This window comes from Diorhabda sublineata, chromosome 5, assembly GCF_026230105.1.
Source record: "Diorhabda sublineata isolate icDioSubl1.1 chromosome 5, icDioSubl1.1, whole genome shotgun sequence".
Classification (NCBI taxonomy): domain Eukaryota; kingdom Metazoa; phylum Arthropoda; class Insecta; order Coleoptera; family Chrysomelidae; genus Diorhabda; species Diorhabda sublineata.
Window position 1 is genome coordinate 35744386 of NC_079478.1, and position 23958 is coordinate 35768343.

General features: G+C 31.9%; 6 protein-coding genes across 7 annotated transcripts; 3 read left to right on the forward strand and 3 right to left on the reverse strand.

Annotated features, from left to right (window-relative positions):
• Positions 1-318: 318 nt before the first annotated feature.
• Positions 319-4233, reverse strand: LOC130443905 (heat shock protein 83). The gene is made up of 4 exons (XM_056778797.1): positions 4078-4233; positions 3101-3429; positions 1021-2733; positions 319-959 (listed from the first exon to the last, which is right to left on the reverse strand). The coding sequence occupies exons 3-4, from the start codon at positions 2731-2733 to the stop codon at positions 516-518; spliced, it is 2157 nt and encodes a 718-aa protein (XP_056634775.1). The 5' UTR covers positions 3101-3429; positions 4078-4233; the 3' UTR covers positions 319-515.
• Positions 4081-7197, forward strand: LOC130443906 (GPI transamidase component PIG-S). Of its 2 annotated transcripts, none has more exons than XM_056778799.1 (4): positions 4081-4386; positions 4443-5135; positions 5352-5649; positions 6984-7197. In XM_056778799.1, the coding sequence occupies exons 1-4, from the start codon at positions 4320-4322 to the stop codon at positions 7087-7089; spliced, it is 1164 nt and encodes a 387-aa protein (XP_056634777.1). In that variant the 5' UTR covers positions 4081-4319; the 3' UTR covers positions 7090-7197. The 2 variants fall into 2 exon arrangements, with proteins under 2 accessions (XP_056634777.1, XP_056634776.1); XM_056778798.1 differs by having other exon boundaries at positions 4217-4386; positions 4446-5135.
• An 859-nt stretch (positions 7198-8056) lies between these two features.
• Positions 8057-15276, reverse strand: LOC130444039 (transmembrane 9 superfamily member 4). The gene is made up of 10 exons (XM_056779007.1): positions 15095-15276; positions 14939-15038; positions 14582-14882; positions 13204-13359; positions 11628-11905; positions 11368-11571; positions 11088-11314; positions 10840-11030; positions 9165-9348; positions 8057-9085 (listed from the first exon to the last, which is right to left on the reverse strand). The coding sequence occupies exons 1-10, from the start codon at positions 15104-15106 to the stop codon at positions 8846-8848; spliced, it is 1893 nt and encodes a 630-aa protein (XP_056634985.1). The 5' UTR covers positions 15107-15276; the 3' UTR covers positions 8057-8845.
• A 466-nt stretch (positions 15277-15742) lies between these two features.
• LOC130444320 (outer mitochondrial transmembrane helix translocase) lies at positions 15743-18528 on the forward strand. Its single transcript, XM_056779402.1, has 3 exons — positions 15743-16383; positions 16435-16861; positions 18128-18528. The coding sequence occupies exons 1-3, from the start codon at positions 15999-16001 to the stop codon at positions 18438-18440; spliced, it is 1125 nt and encodes a 374-aa protein (XP_056635380.1). The 5' UTR covers positions 15743-15998; the 3' UTR covers positions 18441-18528.
• Positions 18486-23465, reverse strand: LOC130444319 (cleavage stimulation factor subunit 1). The gene is made up of 5 exons (XM_056779401.1): positions 23098-23465; positions 22851-23038; positions 22412-22800; positions 21966-22356; positions 18486-18791 (listed from the first exon to the last, which is right to left on the reverse strand). Exons 1-5 carry the CDS (start codon positions 23205-23207, stop codon positions 18532-18534), a joined length of 1338 nt encoding a protein of 445 aa, XP_056635379.1. The 5' UTR covers positions 23208-23465; the 3' UTR covers positions 18486-18531.
• Positions 19696-21622, forward strand: LOC130444322 (venom allergen 5-like). The gene has a single exon (XM_056779403.1). The coding sequence runs from the start codon at positions 20580-20582 to the stop codon at positions 21390-21392; it is 813 nt and encodes a 270-aa protein (XP_056635381.1). The 5' UTR covers positions 19696-20579; the 3' UTR covers positions 21393-21622.
• Positions 23466-23958: the final 493 nt, after the last annotated feature.

Here is a 23958-nt window from a genome sequence, read left to right on the forward strand (position 1 = left end):
GAGAGAAATCGAATTTCCCTACTGGTTCAAGTCTATTAAATTAAAATTAAAGGAGCAATAAATAAAAGTAGTAACCAGGATGGTTGTTGCATATGGCGGACGGTAGTATCGGCCTTACCATAGGCGTGCTACAAATATTATACTAGGGTATTAAAATGAATTTTATCGTGATTTGAATTATCAAAAAAAAAAGATCTTAAACCTCTTAAAAATTAACTGGATAAATTTTTTTTCAAAGTCAATAATCTTTAATCATCTACCAGAGCTATAAAAAAAGTTCCCCAAAGTATAGATCAAAATAATGAAAAAACAATTGTGGAATCGATTTTTTTTATTATTGTTTTTTCAAATTAAAACAGTACACTGTTCATGAGAACTTCACAAGCGGATATTAAGACCTCGAAAAATCAACTTTACAATAATACTTTGTATAAAAAAAAACTAAGACATATTTACAAAAGTAAGGAATGAGAGAGAGAACATATTACAACACATGCTCTAAAAAATTATTTCATTTAATCCACTTCCTCCATACGCGAAGCATCTTCCCCATCACCGGCCTCAGCAGCCGGAGCTTCACCAGTTGGAGCATCTTCAGTCAACATTGATTCCTCTTCGTCAATACCCAAACCGAGCTTGATCATTCTGTATATTCGGGAAGCGTGAACTTGAGGTTCGTCCAAAGTGAATCCGGAGCTAAGTAGAGCAGTTTCAAACAGTAAAATAACCAAATCTTTAACTGCTTTATCGTTCTTATCAACTTCAGTCTTTTGTCTAAGGTTCTCGATGATGGAATGATCCGGATTGATTTCCAAATGTTTCTTAGCCGCCATGTAACCCATGGTTGAAGTATCCCGAAGAGCTTGAGCCTTCATGATACGTTCCATATTAGCCGTCCATCCGTACTGCGATGTTACTATACAACAAGGAGATTCCACTAAACGATTTGACACTACAACCTGTAATTAAAACATTATTTTGTACAAAACAAAAAAAAATCAAAATAATCAATATTCATACCTTTTCAACTTTATTATCGAGGATGCTCTTCATGACTTTACATAATCCCTCGTATTTAGCTTTATCGTCTTCGCGTTTCTTTTTTTCTTCTTCATCTTCAGGTAATTCTAAACCTTCTTTGGTTACTGATACTAGAGTCTTTCCGTCATAGTCTTTAAGTTGTTGGACGACGTATTCATCGATGGGTTCAGTCATGTAGACGACTTCGAATCCTCGCTTCTTCACGCGTTCTACAAAAGCGGAATGAGCGACTTGATCCTTGTTTTCACCGGTGATAAAGTAGATGTGTTTTTGATTCTCCTTCATGCGACTAACGTAGTCCTTGAGAGAGCACGCTTCATCTCCACTGGCGGATGTGTGGTAACGTAATAGATCGGCGAGTTTAGCTCGGTTCTGCGAATCTTCGTGGATACCCAATTTGATGTTCTTGGAAAATTGTTCGTAGAATTTCTTGTAGCCGTCTTTATCTTCGGTGAGTTCTTCGAATAGATCCAAACATTTCTTTACCAAATTCTTACGGATCACTTTGAGGATCTTGTTTTGTTGGAGCATTTCTCTTGAGATGTTCAAAGGCAAATCTTCCGAATCTACTACACCTTTAATGAAATTGAGGTATTCAGGAATGAGATCCTCACAGTTATCCATGATGAATACTCTTCTTACATAAAGTTTGATGTTGTTCTTCTTTTTCTTGTTTTCAAATAGATCGAAAGGTACACGACGAGGTACAAAGAGTAACGCCCTAAATTCCAATTGACCTTCGACGCTAAAGTGCTTAACAGCTAAATGATCTTCCCAATCGTTGGTTAACGATTTGTAGAATTCACCGTATTCTTCTTGGGTAATATCATCGGCGTTTCTGGTCCAAATAGGTTTAGTTTTGTTCAACTCTTCATCTTCAGTGTATTTCTCTTTGATGGTTTTCTTTTTCTTCTTCTTTTCATCTTTCTTATCCTCGTCTTCATCTTCACCTACGTCTTCAATCTTTGGTTTATCAGATTCCTCTTCTCCTTCCTTCTTTTCTTCTTCGGCTTCATCATCACTCAATTCCTTTTCTCTTTCTTTTTCTACGAGTAATTTAATGGCGTAACCGATGAATTGCGAGTGTTTTTTAACAATTTCTTTGATTTTGTTTTCTTCTAAAAATTCAGTTTGATCTTCTTTGATGTATAGGATGATTTTAGTACCACGACCTAGGGGTTCACCATGATCCGGGCGAATAGTGAAGCTACCTCCTGCAGATGATTCCCAAATGTATTGTTCATCGTCGTTACTCTTGGAAACCACTACTACTCTATCAGCAACCAAATACGCCGAATAGAAACCAACACCAAACTGTCCAATCATACTGATATCGGCACCGGCTTGAAGGGCTTCCATAAAAGCTTTGGTTCCAGATTTGGCAATCGTACCCAAATTATTGACGAGATCGGCTTTAGTCATACCAATTCCGGTATCAATGATCGTTAATGTACCATCAGCTTTGTTGGGAATAATTTTAATGTGAAGATCTTTACCGGAATCGAGACATGATGGATTCGTAAGAGATTGGTAACGGATTTTATCCAATGCATCTGAGGAGTTTGAGATTAACTCTCTTAGGAAGATTTCTTTGTTAGAATAAAATGTGTTAATAATCAGACTCATCAATTGGGCGATTTCCGCCTGAAAGGCGAAGGTCTCGACATCACCGCTTTGTGCTTCTTCAGGCATCTGTAAATATTTCTCTAATTACTTTTCAATACAAATCATGAAAAGTAAATTCGAATTTCAGCTAATGAAATTTGAGGAGATTAATTCCATTTAAAAATAAGACTTTAATTGAAAATGAAAAAGTTTTGAGAAAATTTCCAGAAAAATGAGGCTAAGAGAAACAATTATGTAGTTTTTCAACAAAATATGCTTTAAAATTTTCTTAAATATCAAATCTATACATATTAGAGAAGATTTTAAATTTAGTAACCTCACAAGTTACAATTTCGCAACAAATTTCAATAATGCCGGTTCACTTTATTTAAACGAGATACAATTTAGAAATAAAAACAAATTATATCACGAGGATTTATTAATATCAACTCACCTTGCTAGTTTTACACTAAAAAATCACTAGTTATTTATGAAAATCGCTTTGAAAATGCTTTGGAAAATCACTTCCAAGTCTCACGTTCACTGTACGAGTGCAACTTCTAATTTGACACAAGCGCGTATAACCGGTTGCTTTTATAGCCAACTTACCTCTAGAATATTCCAGAACATTCTCGCACATTTTCCATGCGTTTTCGACGAATAGAACGTTCGATGAACGAAGATAGAAATATATTTTGTCTTAGTTCATTTCCTGTTTTCTTAGCGCTAAATTTAAATCGACATATTCGGAAACATTCAATATACAGAAAGTTTGAGAAATTTCTAGAAATCAATAATATTATATTATGATGATGTTTTTGTCATGAAAATTTTTAATTGTAAATTGATTTATTAAATTAAATAATAATTTGTGAACGGAAAAGTTGTTTTAGATAAATTTTTGGGGGAAATGGGGTAAAATTATTACAACATAACAATATAATCAATATAATATACGTTATTTCTTTGTTTATATATTAAAAGAACATATTAAATGTTTTAAAATTTATGTATGGAAAGTCCTTTAAGTAATAAGAAATAATTGAACAGATATAAATTACAAATATTATAAACCGGTATTTATGATGAGTTGAAAATTATTTTTGTATATATATTTTGTATATATTTTTAATAAATAACAGTTGCTTTTACAAATTTTTATATGAAAAATTCCAACTTCAACACCTCTTTTTGAGATAAATTAAAATACTATATTTTCTACTCTACTTGAATTGTTTTTTTTAATATGAAAAACAATTTTTTATACTTTAGGAGTCTCTTAAAAAATAGTTTCCATAGAAGAAAAACGAAATACTTTTAACGATATATAAGGAAATCCATATCTTTCTAGAACAATTCTAGAAATCAATAAAAACCACCAAAGTAGTGAGGTTAAGATGGAAGCACGCCAATTTATAAGGAAACACGTACTTTGTGGCGCCAAATATTTAAAAAAATATTTTCCGAAAAAAAAAACTATAACGCTATGTGAAATATTTCACAAAATATATTTTAGTTCGATTTTCTATACCTAATATTCTAATCAAAATAAATTTAGATTAGTATAAATAATAAATACATAAAAAACGTACATCTAAACGTCAAAATTATTGAGGTTATGTTACTTTAAGAAATTATACAAATTAAAATTTAATTAATCAAAAAATGTATGTATGAAACTATTAAAAATGTGTTCAACAACGGTTATAAAAGGAGAAAAGGCTTCAAAATCTACGGAAGGTATAATTACCTACGAGATAAACATACATATATACGATTTATTTATCATTTTTCAGAAGATGCAGAAGCGAATTTCAGAATATACGGTATTATCTCTTATTTCGTAGTATTAGTTGTTATAGGATTACCGATATGGTGGTATACTACAAGAGTATATAGAGCGACACTACCTCTTGTACAAATGCAAGACGTGGAGCTTAAAAACACGCAAAATGACTACGGGATGCCTTTAAGTCTAGAATACGACATACTAGTATCATTCGTACATCCAGATCCGTTTAACCCTACAATAGACTTACGTGGTGTTGAAATCGAAGAACATTTAAGACCATTTTTGGATAAAATATCGCCCGTATCGGATTTTATCGTTAAATCCCAGTGGTTGTTTCTTTTAGATTTGGGCGTAACTCCCTCAAAAACTGAACAATATTTAGTGTTGAAGGAAGAACAATTACCGCATATTATTACGCCGTTAGAAAGTAAATTGTGGTCTCATATATCTCCAAGACCGACGATAAATCTAGTTCTTTATTTTGCTAGATGTGATGATCTTCCTTTGTATATATTCGGTAGTGATGATAAAAAAGTGGAAAGTAATGCGTTTCTTAGTGCTCGTTGGGGTGGATTTTACATAATTAATGCCGATAAAACGTCGTGTGAGAAGGGGGTTTTTAAACCTGATGTAAATGCAGTGACATCAACTTTTATTACACATATACAGAGATTATTCAAAATTGATAACATTACAGGTAAGTTTATTTATATAATTATTAATTAGAATTCATTTTGAGTCTAATTTAATAGATAACGTACTTTTCTTAAATAACTTTTATTTAAATATTACTGATGATGATCTAAATAGGTTGAAACGTTATATTTATTTTATAAAAATATTGAAAATTTCAATTTTACGATCAAATATAGTGTGGACCCCACTTCCAAACATTTACCTTAAATATTTTCAGACACAGATAACATTTACGAATTAAAAATGCGTAAAGCGACCGAAATGGTAGATTCCACAAAGAGAACTTTGAAATCCCTTGCTGGGTTGTTGTCCGAAATAAAGAGTATCGTTATAAGCGACGACGTAGGGAATAAAATAAGAGTGGCCGTGGAAAACGCTGATTTAGCGCAAAAGTTTTTGGCACAAGGGGACGTCGATGAAGGTTTAAAATTTGCCAAAATCGCATTTTCGCATTCAGAACGAGCTTTCAGCGATCCCTCTTTATTATCACTCTTGTATTTTCCAGAAGATCAAAAGTAAGTCTGATAAAAATATAATTTACACACCCTGTAGATAGAATACATCAACTTTTTGAGATTATTTTTAGGGAGCACTTAATATTTTTTCTATTACACCCTGTATTTGATTTCATACTTAAAACCCTTTAAATTTCTCCATTATAACAATAATTTATTGTTGGAATATATTATACAGGATAATTAAAAAGTTGTTTATGTAAATCTTAACATCCTGTATAGTATATAGTGATGATCTATTGTAGCCATATTTTTTAAGGAATAATTAGGAAAAATATTGACTATATTAACCATTGTGATTATAATACTGGGTGATTCATTGAAAAATATTGAAATTTAGAAATATCGTATCTCACTTTGTATTAGTTTTGACAAATGTTAGTAAAATCGATTATTTTTAGGAGTTTTGTTAATAATTAAAGAAAACTATTGATGTAGTACATCATTATTCAATTTCTAATTATACAGTGGTTTCAAGTTATTTAGATTTATGACAACTATTGTTTATAATTTTATAAATACCCTGTATAACATTCTAAACTTCCAAATTGTTGTGATGGAAAATTGAAGAGGTTCTGTATTGTGATAACATACAGGGTGATCAATTTGAAATTACTAAAATACTGACTAAAAATTGTGATTGTATTTTAATTCACACCCTGTATTAGCTAATTATTGCTATTATACATCATTATTCAATTAACTACAAAACGTATTATTGTGAGGAGGATTTTAAATTGGTAATAATATATAGGGTGTTTATATAAAAAAATCACTTATGATGTAGCGCAGTGTTATGGACGACTCTGTATATTTACAGATAATTTAAAAATGTGAAAAGCAAAGCTCCCTATTATATTTATACAACCCTATTTTAATTTAATTCGCTTATTAATGGTACGAACAGAACAATTGGGTTGATGTCGACATCTATGTAAAACACAAAGTAAATTACCGTGGAGGTTTAGAAGGGTGTCTTTTAGGGGGTGCGGCATAGATGCTTTTGATAATCAAATGGGGTTGTTTTACATGGATGTCTTTTGTGTGGAATACATGGATACGTTTAGCGTTCCTTATTGATAATGGTATCCCCTTAAACGGTTTCTTTTCGAATTTATTGGGTATTTTTGGAACAGTTTTTGGGGATATTACTAGTGACAGCTGACATTTCATGTCATTCAACTATTTAATTTGACAGTGGTCTTAACTCGACTGAGCATTACAGGTAACAGCTTTGTAATGTGATGTCAACACCGATGTCAACCTAAACTGTGGCCCTATTCTTCTGTTCGTACCTTAAAGCAAAATGTTACAAAGTGGAACATTTTTTTTAGGTACGCTGTATACATTCCCTTATTTTTGCCTATAATGATTCCAGTTATTATGTCGCTATCGACACTTAGAAAATGGATTATGGTAAGAAAGAAGAAAATTGATTAAAAATGACCGAGTTGTAGGGTATTTTTTTGTTTAAAACCCGTTTTTTTTTCTTGAATTTTGTAATAATTAACAAATATAAAGGGAAAATATAACTATAAAATTGAAAAATTTAGTTTTTCGTTTCCAAGAACCTACTGATAATTTTCTTTAAATTAATCATTCAAAATTTAGGTTACAATTAAATAATCTGATTTTTCTGTATATGACAGGTGTCTAAATCTCGTAAGACATTTTTCGCGAGTCACATTAAAATTATGTTTGGGATTCGCAAAAAACTGCCTAATATGGCATTACCAATCAGATATCTGTCATATGAAGTACTAGATATCTAGGTAAAAGCTAGTTTATTTAATTTTTTTGAAAATAATATCGCTATGTGGAACTCCCAAAAGAGTATTTCAGATGATTAGTGGAATGCAGCATATGTAATATAAGTGACTCGTAAAAAACTACCTAAAATAATCATGACCTTATTTACATATGACAGATGTCTAATCTAGTAGGGTATTTTTTCGCGAGTCACATAATAACATTGTAATTTTGATGTATTTACAAGTTAGGGATTCACAAAAAATTGCCTAATATGGAAGTTCATTACATTTTTTTGAAAATATCGAATCAAATAATGAAATAGATTCTCATGGTGCTTGAGTTTCGAAATTTCCGAGAATTTTTTCAACACCACTTGACAAGTGTCATCGGGAATATTAGTCATGACGTAATCAGTGACGTTCTCTCCACGACCACAACGATCGTAGTCGCTATGTGGAACGCCCAAGAGTATTTCTGACGCCGTGGATGCTTGGTGGAATATACCGCATATAAGTGACTCGTAAAAAACTGCCTAAGATGGCATCACTGATTAGACATCTGTCAAGTACTAGATTGACAGATGTCTAATTATAACGTCAATGTTTAACTGAGAGTCGAAGTTTTTTTACGATATAACTTGTAAAAATAAATAAAACACGTAAATAATTAATGTTTATTCGTTATAACCGTAAATATTTACATTTTCTAATCAATAAATTAAATTAAACTAATTTACAGAAACTAAACTTTTAAAAATGTGTTTTTTTTTCGAATATAAGATTTACTGAAAAAATGAGGATTAGTAAAATGAATCTTTTACGTTATTTTAGCAATTACCGACTACAAAAAACAGCTTTGAAATGCAATAATTGTCTCGAAACACGATCAATTTGTCTGTGATTCATTTTCAAGTTCGTTATGATGGAGATTCAACTAAATTGCCCACTGTCATGCCGCTGTTGCCACATAGACAAACATTTTACATAAACTGACGTATCTCTGTCAAATTCGGACTCATTTTAGCGTTGTTGCCAGATTTTTTAACATACAGACAAACATTTTACATAGACTGATGGATCTCTGTCAAATTCGGACTCATTTTAGTGTTGATGCCAGATTTTCTAGTTCATAGATAAACATTTTACACAGACTGATGTATTTATTTCAAAGTTCCAATTAAACATTCAAAGATCAATAGATTCTCGACATATTTAACCTCAATTATTAGAGAAATCAAGATATATAGTATGCTCAAAAAAAATATTGTGAGATTAATCGACCTGATGACGGTCAACATTGGACCCGAAAAGGTGATAATTAACTATTTTTCAAAAGTTTTAGAAGTAGAAATGAAACTATCAAAACTAAAGCCAATCACAGACAACTTCGCGTTATAGGATCGGTGCAAACGATTAAAAATAAAATCGATTCGACGAATCGATTATTAATCGATCTTAACGGCAGCGTAAATTTTTCTGACGAAAGCGTACGCCGCGAGAAACCCTATAGAACCGGTAAGTAACCAAAAAGTGAATACCATAAGACCGGTATAACCGATATAAAGTAAAGTCGGTATGAATTCCGTTATTTCCAGAACTGTCATAAAATAGAATAGAGAGTATCCTAGGATATAGAGGGCGCTGCCGCCGGAAACGATAAAACTCCTCCACCACCAATGGTAATCCTGTAAAATGAAGTTTCGGTGAAATTTTTATTATTTGAGGTTGTTATTAGAAAAAAAAAATGATTAAATGTATACTTACTTCTCCGCAAAGTTGGAAATATACCATAACTATGGATATTTGAGAACAGGAGATAATCAATATGAGGAAAACTAGGAAAAGGAAACCGAATAGGTAATAGAACTGATTTTTCCATATGGCAGTGAATATGAAGAACAGCTCGATGAATACTGCTCCGAACGGTAGTATACCAGCCATTAAGGTACTGAAAAAGTATGTTACGTTATATAAAAAATATATAAAATCAATAAAAATGTTGAGACAAAATGATAATTAGTGAATTAATGTTACCGCAAACCCAAATTGTCTCAAAATTTGGACATCTCTATCAATTCACGGTGTTTGGTCAGTTCGGCTCGTTTATGACCATAATTTTGGGGTACAAGTTGATGCAGGGCAAATGTAACAATTAAAAGATTTTATTTTCACAATTGAATCCCTCCAGATCTTTTCTCATCTTTCCAGGTCTCTTCCTTGGTTTTTTCTAATCTCTTGGTGTCCTAAATAGAACATTGAAGGTCCATATATTCTAGTTTCTTCAATGAAAATGTCCAATTCAGTTTCCTTTTTGATTTCTTCATTATATCAACTTTTTTTCCACAATTGCAACCCTTCAGGTCTCTTTTCATCTCTCCAGGTCTCTTCCTTGGTTTTTTCTAATCTCTTGGTGTCCTAAATAGAACATTGAAGGTCCATATATTATAGTTTCTTCAATAAAAATGTCCAATTCAGTTTTTTTTCAGTTTCTTCATTCTATCAACATCGTAACTTTTATTGATTCCAATAGATTTGCTTCAATTTTCATATCAACAGATGAATTCTATCATGAATCTTTTGATTAATCCACATTTTTTGACACTTTGGCTCGTTTATGATCAAATTTTTGAAGTACAATTTAATAAAGGCCAAATACAATTTTTTTTTATCTATCTAAATCTGTTCATTGCTCTTCTCCAATAATAAATATCTCTATTAGTGCAATTTTTGAGACGATTTGACAAAATTTCTGAACCACAATTTGATGCAGGCAAAATACAGTGTCGAAAACTTTTTTTCCCATTATTATATCCCACCAGGTATTTTCTCTTCTTTCTAGGTATCTTCCTTGGACTTTTCCAATCATGAATCTATTGATTACTACAAACTTTTGTCTAATTTGACTCGTTCACAACCCAATTTCTGAACCACAAGTTGATATTGGCAAAGTGCAATGATGAAAAACTTCTTTTTATAATCGCATACCTCCAGGTCTTTCCCCTTTTCTCTAGGTATCTTCCTTGGACTTTTCTAATCATGAAGCTCTTGATTACTACAAGTTTTGGGACAGTTTGGCTCATTTATGACAAAATTTCTGAAGCACAAGTTGATACAGGCAAAATGCAGTGGTCAAAATCTTCTTTCCACTATTGCATCCCTCCAGGTCTTTTTTCATCTATATCGGTCTCTTCTTTGGTGCTTTCCCGTTATAAATATCTTCATCACTGCAATTTTTTGAACAATCTGATATCTCCAGGTCCCTCCTAGGTCATATTCGACCCCTTAATAATCAAAATAGATTTTTAGTGATACATCTGTTGTTTTCTTCTGTTTTTGTGCCTCAAATCATTTTCAGTACCTCCTTCATCATATTTTTTTCTTTATTTTCAATGTTACCAACATAAACTGAGATAAATGGTTACCAAACCTTCAAACTCACCATAAAATTGGATTCATATACCAATGTTGGTCCGGTACTTGTCTCGGTATTTGATTAGTTCTAACGGGATGTTGGTAAGGCTGTTTCCTGTATCCGAAATAATAACCCAAATAAACCAAAGGTAAAGAAACGAATACCCACATCAACAATAGACTAATCATCGCCGAAAACGGTACAGCGCCACTACTCGCCTAAAAATAATTAATTAAAACAACAACAATTCAAAATGAGATAAAAAAAAAACTTACTTTTCCCCAAATGAAGAAATTCAAAAAGAAACAAGTCAAACCGACTACGGCAGGATATAAAACCGCCGTTAGAAAAGCGGCTTTCTTCCATTCCCGCCCCTTCATGGTTTTATACAATCGAGCAGATAAATATCCTGCTACTGCCCCGTGTATCATGTAGAACGTAATGGCCGCAGTGGTGAGGGCCCCTCGAGAAGCCGGTGACAACATACCCAACATGGCGAAAACTAAAACAATCAAAATATATTTTAAAAGTATTGAAGAAATATAAGTTACTTACATATGGTAATCAACGACATTAATAATATTTGTATCCCGGAACCCACTAGGGCGGCAAATAACCTCGAATACCTAGGCGGTCTGAAAACGTCCCCGTGCACTAATTTCCAACCGGTTTCTTCGATGGTTTCGTCATAACTATCGTCTGCGTTATATTTGGCGATGTCTCTTCGAAGTGTGCGCACCATTATCATAGTTAATATCCCTAAAAAACCATCGAGTGATGAAAAAAATTGAAATTTATTCAGAATTTTTACTTACCGGATAAAAAGAAAATTACAACTATAGAATTTATTATAGAAAACCAATGGATTTGAGCGTCAGTCATGGCTAGGTAAGTGTCCCATCTAGATGCCCAACTTACGGATGTTTCCAACCATTCTACTTCATATGTGAAATATAATTTTGTACCGGCTACTGGATCGACGTCTTGTGATCTTGGTTTGTTTGGAAAACTGCATGTCGTACCATCGAATTTCATTTCGTCTTTATGTATAGATTTCGCTGTTGCTCGAAAACCTACTACCCTGTATACATTCCTAAAATATAAATATTGATAATGTAATTTTTGTAAAATTATAAAAGAATGATCTAAAATATGGTGAAACTATTCGAACGAGATCCATTTGTTGTATTTTTTCAACACAAATTAAAAAGATATAATTCTTAACCTCAATTTTTTTTTATAAACAGGTCAATTACATTGTAATCCTACATAGGTAATTTAATGCCTGAGCATCCAGGATCTATTTTGATCCGCTTGCTTTCTATAAAGCTGATTTTTATTTGAGTAAATTTATAACTAACTTTGTATCCGGCTTGAAGGACCAGAAAGTGTAATTTTAAGTGTTTGGTTGAATCGCAGTGTTGGCCGTAAGCGAGCAAAAATTGAATTTTCTTCTCTCTTTGAGAAATAATTTCAAAAAATATAATTCAGGTTGCAAAATAATTCTCAAGAGAAAAGAGAAGAACAAAGACATTCGGTTTTCTTGCATAACTTTCCTTTCTGCTCGAAATCATTATCCAAATTGCATTTGTTTTTCTTATCCGTGACTCATTGTTCATTTTCACACCCCCCAGTATTTTTGGACATATTCAGCACTCTTCTAGGTTAGTATCCAGGACTCACACCTATACAATACACTCAGTCTAATTATTGTTTTGTACAATTTCTGCTGCTATTGAGATTCCTTTCAGAATATTATTCAAGAACCCCATTGTTCTACTACCCTTTGCTATCCGATTTTCTAGCTCTTTCATCTCATCAGCTGTATGCATCATCAGCACTCCTAGATAATCAAAGGATTCAGCTCTTCCCGTCCTCAAAGGTCTGTTTTCCCCCTTCATCCTTCCTTTACAATTGAATTTCCATGTTTTTGGTCTTTCCCCCGGGAAATGGCTGGTTATATAATATTGTCTGAATATAGTAAAATTTGATGCTTCCGGTAATAGTAGATTAAACCTAGTGCATGTATTTGCACTTTCTTTGTGATCACTTCCACTTCCATTGTGAGGTTAAAACTTAAAATAGGTAAATGGTCCACCTGCTTCGGCCCCCTTTTCCCTTCTGATTTCCTTCGTTCTAATAATACTTTGATCCCAGTTCTAGTCAAGAGTCAGTTTCACTATTTTTATTAGTGTTCTTGGGGCACCTTAAAGTTTTAAAATCAACTTTGTTCTTTCTTTGTTCCTTAAATCCTCCTAGTTATTCATCGACTCTAGCACTTATTTCATCTACTATTTATCATATATACTTCTTGAAAAAATTGTTTTAAGATACAGAAGATATAAATGATTTACTGACATAAAGTTACAAAAAACTTGATGAAATACTCACGGTTCAGGATTATGATACAACAAAGTAAGTTTCAGATGATTATTGATGAAACTTCTGTCCCCTACAATATTACCAAGTCTATAGCCGTGTTCTAGTTGATTTTCGTTTGTCTCTACATTGAAAATTTGTGTTGCTGCAGGTAAATTATCAACTAACCTAAAATTACAGACAGAGACAATATTTTAGATACATTTTAGAAGGAAATGATACAAACAAAGAGACCAAAGGACAATTAGCAGTAGCAGAAACAAAAACAACAAAATATGAAATATGAAAAACAACTGACAATGCAGAAATTGATACTAAAGAAGGCGCAAGGAACAGATCAAATATCGAAAAACATGGTAAAAGGGGTAGAAACGGAAATAACAATAAAAATATACTCAACAAAATATATGATACAGAAGAAATGCCAGAAGATTGAAAAATGGGTATAAGTACACAAATAAATAAGATAATAATAGAAAACGAACTAAGGGATGATATAGAAAAAAACAAAGAAGATTCAAAACAAGGATTTAAAACAAACAAAAAGCACTAAGAAAAGACAGGTACATCTGTGTTTTATAGATTTCGAAAAATCATTTGACAGAATCAATAGAAATAAATGTACAATATAAATAAAAGAGTCAAGACAATGATGTGTACTAATCCCATTATTTTTTACTATAGTATTAAATAAAGGAACAAAAAAGACAGTATAAAATTGGTCACGGTAAAATTAAAGAATTTGGATTTAAAAAACGACGATAAGAAGCTGAAAGGAGAAGATATATAAGATAAAACTAGAAGAATCGAAAATATAGCAGGTCAAAGGCTTTAAATACCTTAATGTGACACTAACTGATGAAGGAAGACTGGAATAAAGGGTGAACAAGAAAACTGAAACAAATAGAAGATTATTTAATTCAATTAAGAGAGTTTCTAGCTAAAAAAGGAGAAACAGAAATAAATAAAAAAAGTACCCATATCCAAAGTGACGTGTGGATTTGAGACACGGACACTCACACAGATATAAAAAACAAAATACTAAGTACAGAAATGGGATTTCTGAAGAAAATAGCCAATAAAACAAAATAAAGAAGAATATAATGATAGAAAGTTGAACTTGAAATCAATTCCAAACAAAATTGGAGAATGAACATTAAGATGATCTGACTATGTTATGAGAATAGAAAAAGAAATTCATAGAAAGAAATGAATTGAATTAGAAAAATAAATTTCAGGGGAAAACGAAGAATAAGATGCCAGGAAATAAAACAAGATATATGATGAGAAATAATGGAAAAGGGAGCTATGTAATAACTTAACTCCAACGATTTTTACACCCTGAAAATGTAAAATAAAATTACGATTAACTAAATAAATAAAAACTTACAAATGTACAAAATATTCATGTTGAATTCTATCGTATACAATTTGAGATTCTCCTACACTCCAATGGATAGGTTTGTCTGGAGAATTACAAAGTAAAGTACAAGGAGTCGGCTCGGCCATTTTCACTACATACGGGGTATTCACAATCCGATCTCCTCTCAAAACTTCCCCCAAATTTTCTGATTTGTAATGTATGGCATCTGAACCCCCTTTTGGTAAACAAAAAGGTAATGAATAGTATTCGTAAGGTAGTTGAGTATGTATACTGGTCATTTTTACAGCCTTAACTTCAATTGGATCACCTAAAAATCAAATCTAATTATTCAAATGTATTTGTTGGATAAAGGATTTGTGTTACCTTTTTTGAAATCCGTAGGTGCCATTCCTGGTACATAAAACTGTTGACTTAAACCTAACCACGTTGTTAATATAATGAATTTAAAAAATAATCTGTAATTCTAAAAAGGATATTAAATTGAGGTTATATATGTATTGAACGAATTAATATACTTACAAGGCAATTCATCTTAAATATATATATATATTTTTAAAGATCTACACGTAAGTTCATTAACGTTATTTTTAATGTTAAATTCTATCAAAATTCATTGTATATTTTCTTTTGAGAGAAAAATAACCTTATGACAATTCCTTTAAACGTACACAATGCTTTGTTAAAATTCGTACACGAAAAATATGATCGATGTGTCAATTTTTGAATATTGTCATTCGGTGCAGAACAATAAACAAAGTAACAGGCTAGCCAATTAATATTTGGAAAGCTACTAAGTATTTTACTCCTTGATATGATTAAGTTAAATAAATTTTATATATTGAAATTTTTCTATTAAAAATTTTAATATCTAGTTCTATGATATTAGGGACGCACATCAAAATTGATTTATCTGTGGTGGTCAAGTTATCCATAGAGTTTATATTAAAGATAGATTGGTGCTTGTTCAATGAGATCGGAAGAGTTGATAGTGACAATATGAACATCACTCTTTACTTTATCCTTATTGGGTCGCTATTATACCGAAGTTACGAGTGGTGGTAACGATAAAGGAATTAGAAGTGATTTGAGAGAGATAGAGAGGGGTGAATCAATTCTCTTTTTATCGTACAATTCCACTTCCATGTCTTTCTCTCTATTTTTAATATTAACTCTATGAACTTAACCAGAGCTAAGACGCAATTTTCCATTGTGTTCTAACTTAATTGACATTGAAGGAAATGTCAAAACTAAAAAATCCCAGAGAGAAAATTGAGTGTTAATTTTTTCTTTGTCAATGAGCGATAGGTTATTTCCGATTTTACAGTAGAGTGTGCGATCACAACTTTAAGAAATTAAAATGCGATTTGATTTAAATTATTTTGAAGTTACATCATAAAAAAAAACTTTTTAACTCGAACGAAAAATGGCAGATACTGCGTTTACTAAAAATGAAGTGATTGGACTCGTAGTGAGATTAACCCTAGTGTCTGCAGTTACGTTTTTAAGTATAAAATGGATTATGAACCAGGTGGATCCAACAAATAAAAACAAGAAAAAAGCTAGACAACGAGCCGAAGAACAACTAAAAAGATTGACATCATCGGGAAATGCTCCTCTTTATATCGAGAAACTGAACGATTACGAAATGATGATAGCCGCTCATCTAGTTCATCCTCAAGATATCAAAGTTACATGGAATCAAATTGCTGGTTTAGAAGGACTCATTCAAGAACTTAGAGAAACTGTTATTTTACCTATACAAAAAAAGGAATTATTTGCCGATTCTCAACTAACTACGGCTCCGAAAGGTTCGTAATCGACTGTTTAATAATATATGATTATAATATTGTTATCCACAGGTGTTTTACTACATGGTCCACCAGGGTGTGGCAAAACATTAATAGCCAAAGCGACAGCTAGAGAAGCGGGTACCCGTTTCATTAATTTAGATCTTTCCATCCTAACGGACAAATGGTATGGGGAGAGTCAGAAATTAGCAGCGGCTGTTTTCACCTTAGCAGTCAAAATACAACCTTGCATCATCTTCATAGACGAAATCGACTCATTTTTGAGGTCTAGAACTAGCTCGGATCATGAAGCTACAGCTATGATGAAAGCACAATTCATGTCACTTTGGGATGGTTTGATTACAGATTCAAATTGTACTGTTATCGTTATGGGGGCCACAAATAGACCTCAGGATTTGGATAAAGCCATTTTAAGAAGAATGCCTGCAACTTTTCATGTGCCTATGCCCAATACAGCACAAAGGAGACAAATTATAAGGTTAGTTTGTATTTTTATTATATTACAGCACAGTAGTCTGAAATTATCAAATCACATATTTTTAAACCTTAAGATATGGGGAAAAAAAGATGGAATTGGGGGGTTACTACTATTTCTGAATCTTATACTAAAGTGGGGGCGCCTAAAAGGAATCCACAAGCAAAAAAATGATTTTTAAGGGTTTAAGATTCCTTTTATTATCAGCATTTGGGTGGTTATGAAAATTTTGTATTTTTTTTTCAAGTATTTAGCTTTAGAGCTAGCCTAGCAGTTTGATTCTTGTTATTTGACCATCCAGACTGCTAAGATTTTTTGGGGATTTCTAAAAAAGTAGTAGCTTCACCTAACAATAAATGTAGCTATTTAAAAGAAAAACTCATCTGGGGATGTGGTCTAAAGTTTTTAAAATTCCTTTTATGGGCATTAAAATTATTGCAAAAGACACAATTTGAGAATTTATTTCAAAAATTGTAGTTTTCTTATTTGAAATAACTTCTTATTATGGTAAGAGTTTTCTCAAAGGGTTAACTGGGAACAGTTGGGGTAAGGAACACCAGCTTTCGTACCATCTTATAGGTGGTTGGTCTTGTCCCTTACTCTTACAGATTCTTTCTTAGTCTCTTTTTTCATACATTTTGTCCTTTTCTCTAATAGTTTCTCTGTAGTATTTTTCTTCTATGTATTGTCCCTCTTTCTTCTGTGGAGTTTCTTTTTCTTCTTCTTGTCCTGACTAATAGTTTTTTTATATGAAGTTTGTCTTCTCTTTTGTTTTTCCACTTTGTTTCTAAGTATTTTTTTTTCTCCTATGTCTTGTCCATATCTCTTAAGGTTTCTCGCTTTATAGTCTTGTCCTTCTCTCTTAAAGTTTCTCCTTTGTTTTTACTGATTCTTTCTAACTAGTCTTTTTTCCCCTATGCTCATTTACTTATGAAATGTAAGGTTTAAATAAATAAATTAAATCTTTGAAATTCGATTTTTTAACCAAATTTAGAATCAATTTCAAAATTTAATATTGAAACACCAATTTTCCCTTATTTGCATACTATTTTTTAAATCTGGCAACGTTGTTTTACCATTAATTTTGACAAAATAAAATCTTTGGTTTAGAAAATAAATTAGGTCATTAAAATTCGATTTTTTTCAAGTAATTTATAATTGATTCCAAAATTAATTTAGAACACACTATTTTCCCTTTATTTCCATACTATTTTTTTAATTTGAAATAAAATGGGCAATTAAAATTCGATTTTTTCAAAAAAATTTCAGATTAATTCTAGAAAACGAACCGGTTTCAGACGATTTGGATGTGGAAGCTTTAGCTAAATCGACTGAAGGTTTTACGGGCTCTGATTTAAGGGAATTGTGCAGAAACGCTTCTATATACAGAGTGAGAGATTATTTACGCAACCACATCGATAGTCCTACCACATCCCAAAAAGAAAATGAAGAAGACGATGTCTTCCAGGACTCTATCCGGCCCATTTCAATGGAAGATCTCAAATTCTCCTTTAATAAAATGAGGGAAAGCAAATTACAGTGTGGTTCATTACAATTACAGACTAGAATCGATCTCGATTAAAACTTTCGATGTATGAAGGAATTGGGTGTAAAAAAATATTAGATCGTGTAAAAATTGATTCAATAAATTTATATATAGAAAAAAAAAATGATTACAAAGTCGGTGTTCTCCTGTACCAAAACCTGGCTCTGAAATCATCGGAGCAAGTTAAAAACGCAGCTTGGGTAGGCGAATGAGCGATTAGTCTAACGGCTCCGTTGTGACCTAAAGACATTAATTGTTTCCTGGAAGCGGTTCGGGAGTTCCATGCACACAATGACGTCGTGGCTTCGTCCGGGAATAGTACGTAATCTTCAGTATGGTTAAACACCGCTTGAGCTTCATATTCTTGTTTACCGGTTGTACCAGCACCTAAAATTTAAATAAAGTGATAACAAAGCGATTTTAGTCGTCAGGATCGTACGTCGTATCTATGTATATATAAACCTCTATATGTTCTAGAACCTTCAAGAACAATAGTTCTTGTCATTGAATTGAAAAAGTCGCGGTCAATGGGATATTTCAATCTTCATTCTTGAAAATAATAAAAATGGCTCTAAGACTTGATTTTTTTCTCATTAAATTCAGTCAAATTTTCTTTTTTGTTGTTTAAACACATAATAGAAACGTCGTACGTCTAGTATATTTGATAGCTGCATAAACATGTAAGCAAAAAAGAAACTTAGAAGAGAAAGAAGAATTTCATTTTGAGGTTAGTTTTTAACGTTATTTCGTGCCGTATTTGTCCCACTTCATATTTGTAGTTATTGTTTTTTTCATTTTGTACATTTTTGGTATTATTTTATCATAATCATGTAGACAAAAAGAAAGTTACGAGGAAAATAAACATAATTTTGAAGTTAGTTTTTGATATTTATAATTTTTCCACTTCATAATAACAGTCAATTGATACTTTTTTATTAATTACACTTTTTTGGTATGATTTTATCAATTTCCTTATCAAGAAAAAAAAAAATACTTACCAAAGGTCTTTATTTACTGATATAAATTTTACACAAATATTTACAAAAAAACCTTGTTTCATACCAAAATGTAAAAAAAAAAACATCGAAAATCGGCTACCAGTGACATTCAGTTTCGAATATTTTTCAAAAAATAAACTTTTTTTTGATAAAAATTGCACATACAGTTTTGAATAATTACGTTTTAATCGTCCAATTTTAATTTAAATGTTATTTGCAAACGTTAAAACACAATAAAATCTCATTTTTAAATCCAATTATTTACCAAATACACTTTTTCCTATTAAAAAATATACAGTATAAAATAATAATCGGAATGAATACATCATAATGAGGTTAGATAGGTTCTTCTTTCACCTGTAACCTGCCCTTTGCTTATATGACTACACAGTCTAGAAGCTGTCCTACGGAATATTTTAATCTTGGTTGTATATATATGACAAAACAGGTAAGAATAAAAAATTTAAAGTAGATTGTAAGGAACCTTAATTTTTGTAATAAAAATTAATTTATAAGTAGTATTAAGTCAATGTTGTAAAAATCGTATATCTGGGATATATTTATAATGTTTTTTTGTATATATTGGTTTGTTTACAAAAATTTTATGAAAAACATGAAAAAAAATGTATCAGTTTTTGTGATAAAAGTTGTGAAGTATGAGTATGTTTAAATGAATTACATACTACAAGGATGTAAGTGTGAGAAAGTAACTAAAACGATACTAAAAATGTATAGGAGTGTAAAAAACTGAATATTTACTATTTTATCAACTCATTTTGTTCCTTCCTTTTAGGTTGGAATAATTGCTTTTTTCACATTTTTAAACTTTTCTTTGTTATTATTTGAAAATGATTCTAATTTTTGAAAGGAAAAAGAAAACTTAATTATTTTTAAAACCAAAAATATCAGTAAAATATATAAAAAACTTCCAATAAAATAATTTAGAAACTAGGTTACGTCAAAAACATAATAAAATGATAAGAGACTTTTCTATTCAAATTAACCATTTCAGAATGATTTTTTTTGGATTTTTGTCAACTCTTACCTTATAACTTTTTGAAAATGTTATATTACCATGATTATCAATGACAGTGACTATTAACAAAAATTGAATTGCCAAGAAAATGACAGATAAACAAAATGTAAATGTATCACCATTCGTATAAAAAATAAACTCATGTTAGATATAAAAATATTATCAATACTTTCGATAACTTTAAAAATATTTCACAATACCAACGGCGACTGTACATGGCCAAGCTGCAGTAATGAAGAAAATGTAGTGTGTCGTCACGGTGGCAACTGCAACCCCAAAGAATCAGATTGCGAACCAGTACCTTTCACAAATCAACAAAGAAATGAACTTTTATCCATGCACAATGAATATCGAAATGACATAGCTGGGGGTAAAGACAACCGGGGTGGTGCTAGTGAAGCGGCAAACATCATGGTATTAAACTATGATTTCGATTTGGAATACGTGGCGTCTTGTACGGCTAATACATGCAAAATGGAACACGAATCTTGCAGAAACACCAACAAATTCTCGTCTGTCGGACAAAATTTATACATGGGAGGATCGTTGATGAATTCCGTTAAAAAGTGGTACGGCGAGATTGTTTCAATGACGGCGGAAAAATTTGATAAATTGAAAGATTTTTCGGGGGTAGGGCATTTCACTCAAATAGTTTGGGCGAAAACCACTCACGTAGGTTGCGCAGCGGCGCGTAAAGGAAACACATATTTAGTAGCTTGTAATTACGGACCGGCGGGTAATTTGATAGGATCGAAAGTTTATATAAAAGGCAATCCTGCATCTAAATGTCCAGATGGTACTCAATACAGTCGAGTGTATCGCGCTTTATGCGGTGTCGCTTACAAATTGACACCCACGGGAACAGATTTTGTTGAAATGAGTCAAGGTTTTAGATCGCACGAAACAATAGGTTTAATATATTTGTTTGTATGTGTTTTATTTATTTTGATATAAAAAATATTTGAAATGAAAGAAATTTTTAAATCGGGCACATCTATCGCGAAATCGTACAAAGTAGCAGTCTGTTATAAAATGTATGTAGTGTATGGACTCCTATACCGTCTATAATTGAATTTTAAGCGGCACAAACCACTGGAAATTGGTCGAATCACGAGATTATAAAAAAATTTTCTATGAAATGTAAGTGACTAATGAATATATTAAATAAAGTTCTTCAAATATTAGTATTAGGTTTTGATTTTTTTTTTGTTTAAAAGAAAAATATAGTGTATGGACTCCTATACCGCATATAATTGAATTCTAATCGTCTAAAGCTGTGAGAAGCACGAGATTAGAAAAAAACGTTCTATATAAAATAATAGTGACCAATAAATACGTTAAAATGAATTTTTAACCAATTATTAATAGCTGGGAACATGTAACGAAGTGGGAAGTCAGTTATTATGGATAAAATTTTGCGTTTTTAATGAGAAAACAACTTTTCGACATGAAAATAAGAATAGAAAAAACATTTCTTATTTTATTTGTGTTTGATAATGTTCAGTGTTGTGTTACATAAAAACTCACCTGTGTATGTAATCAAACAGCGACTAGTAGTTAATTCCCACAATTTACAAATAGAATTCTTCCCTGAAGACAACAAATACTTTCCATTTTTGGAAAACACCACTGAACACACTTCCAATCCATCATGAGCTTTAATCAGAGTATTTATACACTTATTGGAAACTGCGTCCCAAATTTTTATGTTACCATCTTTACTACACGAAGCAAATAATTTAGCATCCGGCGACCACTTCAAATTAGTGACCGTTGCAGTGTGCTGATGTTTAGGAAAGGCGCATACGTAACAATGTAAGGTATTTAGATCATACATGCGGATAACCGGATGACTGGTAGCTACAATTAGGTAATCACCTAAAGGATGGAAAGATATAGCTTGAACTGGTTCGGCTTCCTGTAATTCAACACAAAAAATAACCCAAAACGCGCTCAAACTATATCCTACTTACGGTTATTGTTTTGAAAGCTTTCTTTACGCTAGCTTTGGAAATATCAAATAACTTTACAGTCATATCTTTGCTACCGGAACATAAAAACGGTTCTTTAGGATGAAATTCTAGACAAGAAACTTCTTCCATATGATCGTATAGAGTTCTGATAACAGGATGGCCTTGTTGTTCTCCTCTGGAAGGATCCATTTCGTCCGGTGCTGATTTTGCTAACATTCTATCAACGTCTAGGATTTTGATACTGGCATCTACACTTCCAGTTGCGATAAGTTGGCCGTCTGATGAGAAACACCCCGCTCTACAGTTACCTTTGTGCGAAGTTACATAAGCAGTTTCATATAGAGCAGGCTCAGGGGCGGGAACATTGGATTCAGTTTCAAATTCCAAATCTGCGAAAAAAACTTGTAGTTATCTCAATAAATATAAAAATATATCTTACCAAGTCCTGAACCAACATTATTACTGCCGAAACCGATAGCTTTTGGCCTTTCTTTGAATCCGGGTTCGTGTTCAAGACCGGTAATTGTTAAGTGAAATAGTCTATCACTTGGGGCGTTATTTGTTTCTACTTGAACTGCCTGTTGTAAAGCCGTAGCTACACTTTGATGCCCGTCGTATAGTAATTGGCTGAAAACAAAATAAATTAACTATGAAAGCTTCCATTCTTAAGAGGTTATAATATTCACCTTATAATAAGTTTATACATAAAGTCTCTACTTTTAAATATATTACTTGTATCTGGCATTTCTTCGTCGTTGGTACCATTAGAATTAGTCGATAATGGAGGGTTAGTCATTTTAATAACTAAATTGAAATTATTTGTTTATTAATCTGTACAGTTCCGAATACAAATATTCTTCTTTTTTATCTATTTTCTAGACGTATTCTCTATAGGTTATTCCTAGTAACTAACTTCGATTAGAATTTGTATATTAAAAATTAATTATTTCAAACGCTGTTTTTATTAATATAAATATCTTTGAAATTAAATGCAATTGATAATAATAGTTCTTATGCAAATACCGCCATGTTTATCAATATGGCGGCTTATTATGATGTTATATAACAGTACCATTATAATTTATTAGGGGAGAGTAGAGCAAGACGGGATAATTAAATTAATTTCCAGTGGGGTTAGGTGAGGTAAGTACGAGACATGACGGGGTAGTTGTGATTGGCACAAAGTTCTGAGTTAAAATACAATTAGTATATAACTTAAGTTGCGGTACTTGACACGAATGTGTTGATCTTTTTTGTATCTCATTTCACTCCTCATAACAGCATCTTCTATCGATTCACAGTTCTATTCCCCTCGATTAGTTATCTTTTTGTACATCCGAACCATCTCTTATAGATAGTCCTAGCTCGAAAATAGTATATTAGGGAAACAATGGAGTAAACCCTATCATGTCCCATTGATAAATCCCTTGCCCCACTCATATTTTCTTGGTATTGAATGGACAAATTATTCACTCAAACTGGTCGCTAACTATTGGAAGCTTTATTTACTAAACCTTTATACTAATACTGCCATTTTCCGCTATGGT